General features: G+C 50.9%; 1 protein-coding gene across 1 annotated transcript; it reads left to right on the top strand.

Annotated features, from left to right (window-relative positions):
- Positions 1-506: 506 nt before the first annotated feature.
- TRH (thyrotropin-releasing hormone) lies at positions 507-2,942 on the top strand. Its single transcript, XM_011950687.1, has 2 exons — positions 507-728; positions 1,703-2,942. The coding sequence occupies exons 1-2, from the start codon at positions 518-520 to the stop codon at positions 2,218-2,220; spliced, it is 729 nt and encodes a 242-aa protein (XP_011806077.1). The 5' UTR covers positions 507-517; the 3' UTR covers positions 2,221-2,942.
- Positions 2,943-7,675: the final 4,733 nt, after the last annotated feature.

Raw genomic sequence — 7,675 nt, 5'->3', positions numbered from 1 at the left:
AAATAGACTTTGAGCTTTAGAACCCGAATCTTAGCTTTGGAATGAAGATGTCTGCCATGGAGCTTAGAATTAGAACGTGGCGATGGGGACGTTGGCGGGAGTCTTGGCGGGGACACAACCGTTAGTGTCGCGGCTGTGCCTGGCGCTGCAATCTCAGTGGTTGCACTCCCGGCGAGGCAGTCCCAGCGTCGGCTCCCCCAGCTCCGCGTCACATTGAAGGGTGGCGGTGGCGCTGGTGACGGGGTTCCCACGGCCTCCTGTCTTGCTCAAGTATAACTAGGCGCAGGCACTACAGGCACCCGTGGGGACGAGGATGCCTAGAGGGGGCAGTGTGGACGCAGAGCCGGGGCGGACCCCGCCGCTGCTCCCGCCCCTGCACAGGGGCAGTGGTCCTGCTTCTGGGAGGGCGGTTAAACTGTGCGTGGTTTGTTTCTGGCGGGCGTCTGGGAAGACGGAGCGGGATGTGGTGGGATTTGGTGCGCTCAGGCTCTCTCTGTCCTCTAACCCAGACGCCGCGATGCCCGGCCCTTGGTTGCTGCTCGCCCTGGCTTTGACCCTGAACCTGACCGGTGTCCCTGGCGGCCGTGCTCAGCCAGAGGCGGCCCAGCAGGAGGCAGTGACAGCCGCGGAGCGGCCGGGTCTGGATGACCTCCTGCACCAGGTGGAGCGCGTCCTCTTCCTCCGGGAAAACATCCAGCGGCTGCAAGGGGACCAGGGTGAGCACTCCGGTGAGTGGATGGAGCTGTCGGGGACTGTCGGGCTAGGCTGCCGGGAGAGCGGTGGAAGCCTGGAGGCAGGGAGGAGGGGAGGCTTGCTCATCAGCCTCCTGCCTTTCGGAAACTCAGAAACCCTCCCCGGCCGCGCCTGAGCGGGATCTGGAGTTGACCATTCCTTGGGGTCAGATTCCTCCCGGTCTCCATGCTGGGAATATTTCACAGGGAGGAGGCCCTCGGTGGGGAAGCGTCTGTGTGCTAGGGAGAGAGTTTCTTTGTGTGTGACAGTTTGAATTACTATTGACTAGGCACTTCTGTGCCAGACACTACTCTAAGCGCTTAAAACACCTTATCACACTGTTTGATCTTCCTAACAACCTCTTAGTTAGGTACTGTTATTACCATTTTACACAGAAGAAAACTGAGTCTCCCATCAATCAATTGAGTTGCTTATGGTCAGACAACTAGGGAGTGCCAGAACTGGGATTGGAACCCAGAGGTAATGCCTTTGACTATTGTGTGAGTGTGTGTATCTGTGTGGCCTGAGTGGCAGGTGCAAGACCATGGCTTTTTTTTTTTTTGAGGCGGAGTCTCGCTCTGTCGCCCGGACTGGAGTGCAGTGGCCGGATCTCAGCTCACTGCAAGCTCCGCCTCCCAGGTTCCCGCCATTCTCCTGCCTCAGCCTCCCGAGTAGCTGGGACTACAGGCGCCTGCCACGTGGCCCGGCTAGTTTTTTGTATTTTTTAGTAGAGACGGGGTTTCACCGTGTTCGCCAGGATGGTCTCGATCTCCTGACCTCGTGATCCGCCCGTCTCGGCCTCCCAAAGTGCTGGGATTACAGGCTTGAGCCACCGCGCCCGGCCAAGACCATGGCTTTTGTGGGAGCTGCAGGAAATGTACTCTGCCTGGGAGAAAAGCTGGAGTGGGCACTCAGGTGCCTGCCTATTACATGGATCAGGGGCCCCTCACTGACCTCTTTCTTTCCCTAGCGTCCCAGATCCTTCAATCTGACTGGCTCTCCAAACGTCAGCATCCTGGCAAAAGAGAGGAGGAGGAGGAAGAGGGAGTTGAAGAAGAGGAAGAGGAAGAAGGGGGTGCTGTGGGACCCCACAAACGGCAGCACCCTGGCCGACGGGAAGATGAGGCTTCACGGTCAGTCGATGTAACCCAGCACAAGCGGCAGCATCCTGGCCGGCGCTCCCCCTGGCTTGGGTATGCTGTGGCGAAGCGGCAGCACCCAGGCAGAAGGCTGGCAGATCCCAAGGCTCAAAGGAGCTGGGAAGAAGAGGAGGAGGAGGAAGAGAGAGAGGAAGAGCTGATGCCTGAGAAACGCCAGCATCCTGGCAAGAGGGCCCTGGGAGGACCCTGTGGGCCCCAGGGAGCCTGTGGTCAGGCGGGCCTCCTGCTGGGGCTCCTGGATGACCTGAGTAGGAACCAGGGAGCTGAGGAAAAGCAGCAGCACCCTGGCCGGCGGGCCGCCTGGGTCAGGGAGCCCCTGGAGGACTGAACCCAGTTTCCCCTGAAGTCTAGTTTGTGGTCTAAGGATGTCTTGAGCCCTGTGTGCCCCACCATTCATGACCTCTGCATTCTCTCATTAGATCCCTGACCATAAGCCTGAGCCCCTCCCTCCCAGCCCCATATTCACACACATCCCAGCCCCTGGCGATGCCCTCTTCCTTTAGGCACGTCAGAAAATCAGCCTAGAAGTTTAAACCCCACTTTCCCCCACTTAGCACCACAGGCAAGGGGCAGATCCCAGAGCCCCTCTCACCCCCACCTCCACAGGTCTGCTCCTTCCTTAGTCCTGGCTAAGACGGTCCTTCTGTGTCTTGCAAAGGCTCCCCAAGTGGCGCAGGGAGCGCCTGGGATGGCAGCCAGTGAGGGTGGGCTGAGACTGAGGCATTGATGTGCAAATCCAGCTTCCATCCCCTTCCCCATCTGGCAGGATTCTCCCTGTATAAACTTCACCCCCAGGACCCAGGATCTTCTCCTTTCTGGGCATCCCTTTGTGGGTGGGCAGAGCCCTGACCCACAGCTGTGTCACTGCTTGGAGAAGCATATGTAGGGGAATACCCTATGGTGTTGCGCTGTGTGTGGCTGTGGGATAAATGCATATAGGAATATTGAAACATCGCCCAATAATTGTGGTTTGTATATAACCCTCTAAGTCCCTTTCCCTTGTCGATGACAGTCATCCTAATGATAATAAAACCTGCATCCAGATAATCATGGAGCTCTGTGGTTGCTGTTCTGTCGCAGCTGGCATGGGATGCTTCTTTTGCATTGAGAGGGATATTTAAAAGAGGATGGGACTAGAGTTCTCAGCTCTGTTGCAGAGGGAATCAGGGACCCTGGGGGGATGACAAGTCCTCTCTACTGTCCCCATTTCAGAACACACTTGGGAGGTGGATGGGGTTCTGGAGCCCATTTGACTCCTGGGGAGACTAAGGCTTGGAGAGAAGGAAGGGCTTGCCCAAAGACACGCAGCTGGCTGAGGTGGAGCCATGGGTCTGAGAGGCCAGCTCAGGGATTTGCCTTGAGTTTGCCTGATTTGGGAGGTGGGAGTGGTGGTGAGAGTGGAGGTTTGAGGGGAGGACTGGTCTGGCTCAGGTCTGTAATCTTCATGGTTCTGTTGACAGTCTGTGTCACCAAACAGCCTGTTAACCAATAGGAACAAAGAGGGCAGAGGACCAGGCTGCAGTCAGGAGACACAAACCAGGGGTCTTCTGGGGCTCAGTGCAGGACAGGAGGGAGTGGTGTGGACTAGAGTTAACTGAGGAAGTCATGTGAAGACGCTTGAATTCAAAAACTCTAAGAAATACCATGTGACTCTAATAATAATAATAATAAACCCAGTTTCCCCTGAAGTCGAGTTTGTGTCTAAGGATGTCTTGAGCCCTGTGTGCCCCACCATTCATGACCTCTGCATTCTCTCATTAGATCCCTGACCATAAGCCTGAGCCCCTTATTTATATTTTTATATATAAATAATATTATATTATATTATTTATAATAATAAAACAAATACACAACACTTATGTGTCAGACATTGTCCTCAGCACTTTCCGTATATTAATTATTTTAATCCTTGACCATCCTTCCAGATATTAATATGCCCATTTTACTAATGAGGAAGCCAGGGTACAGCAAAGTTAAGTAACTTGTCTGAGCTGAATTTGGCCCACTCGTGGCCTGTTTGCAACCTCTGACTGAAAGGAAACCCCCAAATCCCCTTAGTTTTAGACTTTGAGTTAGTTAGATGATCCTCTCTTTGGTGGATGGATGGACTTTTCAACTTTTCTACAAACAGCTTTTGGTCACCTTCTGGGGCAGAGGGAGGTGGGAGAAAGAAGGGTGTCCAAGACCCAGCTCCTCTTCCTTTGGAGCTCATGGTTCAGGTGGGGTGGGGAGTGGGGAGACAGGAAAATCTAGGGTTGACAAGATGCATTCACACCATCTTCCCCATAATGCTCCTAAGAGCCCTCTGACATATTGAGCATTTGATGGATAAGAACCAACACCTCCTTATTTTCAGATGAGGGAACTAACAGAGACAAGGGTACTGCCCCAAGGTCAAGCATGTAGATCTGGCCTTCCCCCTGGGCTTGACTCTCCAAACCCCTCAGCTGCCTTCTGGAAGCCCTTAACTACCTAACTGTCACCATCAGGGCAAGTGGGCCCTAGTAAGATTCCCTCTGCCCATAGACCCCCTCTGAAGGCAGGCCCTCTAAAGAAAAGAGAGGCTGCTCATGGAGCGCTCTCTGGGTGCTCAGTGTTCACAGCCACTTTCTCACTGGCTCCTTGTGGTTGCCCAGGAGGCCAGTCTGCCGTGTCCACTTGCAGTTGAGGAAAGTTGAGTTGCAGCTAAGTGTGGCTACATCCCACCCTCTTCTGCTGTCAAACTTCGTTGATTTGTGAGGTGTGGATTCTTCCTCAGAAATGAGGCCATTTGAAGAGTAAGAAGCCCACTCCCTCCAGCTCTTTAATGTTTTCCCCTTTGTCCCTATGAGTGATCATACCCATGCACCATAATAAAAAGGGTTTGGGCTTTTGCCACAGGCTGAACAAACGCTTAAGCCAGTTTGAGCTTCAGTCTTCTCATCTGTAATATGAGCACAATAATCTTGGCAGCCCCATCCCCCTCAGGATTGTTTTAAGATTAATTGAGATCAAATGATAGGTGTACAGCTCCTGGCACAGTGCCAGGCACTAAGTTGATTCTTGATAAATGGCGTTTTTAGTTCTAATGCTCCAGGATAGAAGGGACTTAAAGCTGAAATTTGGAGACCAATTATTCCTCCCTTGCTTCATTCTCCAATCACAAAAGCAAAAAGAAAAAAACAAAACAAAAAGTTGATGGGGCTTTATTACAAGTCCATGCCAGGCATTAGGGCAAAATGGTCTGTTTGCTGCTCTCCAAACACCTCTCTCCTCCTCCTCACCCTCCTTGCCCCACACACACAGCCCAGGATGCTGTGCCTGTGTTGCTCTCTGTACACTTCTACATTTCCCAGTTTCCCTTGCAGTTGGGGTGGAGTCATGTGACTAGTCCTGGCCAATGGGCTGTGAGCAGTAGATGTCACTTCCCAGTTTAGGCAATTAGAGCCAGTGTGCCTCATTCATCTCTTTCTTACTGTCATGGTGGATGAAAAGCCACACGTAGAGATGGCAGAGCACATGATAGATGGATTCTGAGCCCTGGCTTCACTAGATAGAAGTTAGGCACTACTTACCACATCAGACTTCTCATGTGTAAGAAATAAACATGTGTGTGTTAAGTCACAGAGATTTCAATTCTGATAAACACAGATGCCCACTCCATTCTCTTCTCACAGAAATCCTTCCCATCTTTTCCTTCTTACATGTGTCTGCTTTCATCAGTGCTGCCTAGATCATGGCATGGCATGAAATAGGTGCTCAATAAATATTTGCTGAATAGATGCTGAAAGCTTCAGGTCACTTCTATCTTAGGCCCCCAGCCTGACTTCCGGGGGGTCCCTACCCTTGAGGGGCTTCCATCCAGTGGGGAAGCAAGCAAACAGATGATGACAACTTAGTGTGAGAAGTGTGGGTTGTCAACTGAAGAACCATGAGGTTCACAAATTTGGGAAGGAGATTTTTATTTATTATAAAGGGTTGCAGCCTGCAGGAGGCCATTCTGACTGTCTGGGAAGGACAGCTTCCAGCCAGAAGCCAGACTCAACACTTCAAGGGAGGGGTAAAGGGGACTGGAATTTATGCTGAGATAGTTAACAGGTTATAGGAGGAGAAGTGATTACTCATGAAGGGGAGGCTTGGGCATAGTAGTAGGCTAACATGCATGAAACGTGCATCTCATGTTCATTTTGGGGTGGAGACAACAGTTAAATGTACTACAATTAGGCCTATACATCAAAAGGTGACGTTGAGGACATAAAGGCCCTCTGTGCCCAGCCTTTATAGACTGGGCAGAACCACTCTGAGGTTGGCGGTCTTGTATCAGCAAGGACTGCTGGTCAGTGGCTGTGTCAAAACCACAGAAATGGAGGGGCAGCATTGGGCAGTTGGTTGATGTCAGCATTGGAGTGAGTCTTTCAAAAGGGCTGGTTTCTGCTTAACCCTTAGGGAAGAAAGGCTAGTGGTAGTTATGGAAGGAGGGAATGTAACAGGGCATGTCTGACCTCCCATTAGGAAGTCAGTTTTTGAGGTTACCCTGGGGTCTCCTTAACGGAGAGGGAGTCCATTCAGTCAATTTCGGGGCTTAAGATTTTTTCTTTTTTAATTTTTCGTGGGGAATAAAGGATGCAAGAGGAACACATTTGAGAGAGCAACTCGGTCTGGTTGAGCAAAGAAGGCTTCCTGAAAGAGGAAACATCCAAGTAAACGATAAATAAGAGAAAACACATTTTTAAGGCAGAAGAAAGAAGCATCAGCAAAGGGCCTGGTGGGAGACATAACGATTTCTTGGAGTTACTAACATCTGAAATCTTCTACCCTATCTCCTAGCTCTAAGGGAACGAGCCGTGTTCCCCATGCTTCCTGGTTCAGGCCACGCTCCACACTGGGACTACAATTCCCATAGCTTAGAAGCGTGAGAGCAGTGCAGACTGGGGTGGAATGAAGGAAGCCTCCCTGGGGGAAGGGTATTTGAGTTGAGCTTGGAAGGATACAAGAAACATGTTTTTTTCTTTCTGAGCCCTTACTCTGGGGCCAGACACTTTCACATCCACTCCCCAGCATACAGTGGGTGATCTGTAAATATATGTTGAATGAATAAATTACCCATCATAGTTATTCCCAGCATAAAGAAAAGGAAAAAGAGAAATGAGGTGACTTTTCTAAGTTCATTAGCCTGAAACCTTGGAGTTGTCTCTATACTCCCCTTCCCCTATTACCCACACTCAATTATTTCTATGTCCTGTAGATTACACCTCCTAACAAGTCTCAAATCCACCTGCTTCCTTCCAACTCTTCAGCTACCATCCAGGCCACCATCACCCCTCATCGTGAGACTGCAGAGCCACCCCCTTGCTGGTCTCTGGCTTCTGTTCTGGTCTCCCAAACCTATTCTCCACACAGGAGCCAGAGGGATCTTTCTGAAGTACAAATCTGATCACAGCACCCAGCGCGCTTAGAGCCAGTGGCTTCCATTTCACCTAGGAGGAAGTCCAACCTCCTGACCATAGCCAAGTGGCCTGCTCAATTTGCCTCCTTTACATTTCCTGAACATGCCTCAGGGTCTTTGTTCTGTTATTCCCTCTTTTCTCCTCATTATTTCTGCTTTACCTCCTAGTGTGCCTTCCTGTACTGTGGAGGTTGGAAAGCAGAAACTGTATTTGCAGCTCCTGTGCAGCTAGATTTTTTTTTTTTTTTTGATGCACAGTAAGTTCTCCACGTAGATGCTGTCATGTGAGATTTAGAAGGCTCTTCTCTTTTTTTTTTTTTTGAGACGGAGTCTCGCTCTGTCGCCCAGGCTGGAGTGC

This window comes from Colobus angolensis, unplaced genomic scaffold, assembly GCF_000951035.1.
Source record: "Colobus angolensis palliatus isolate OR3802 unplaced genomic scaffold, Cang.pa_1.0 Scaffold31, whole genome shotgun sequence".
Taxonomy (NCBI): Eukaryota; Metazoa; Chordata; class Mammalia; order Primates; family Cercopithecidae; genus Colobus; species Colobus angolensis.
This window is presented reverse-complemented; position numbering and strand designations above follow the sequence as displayed.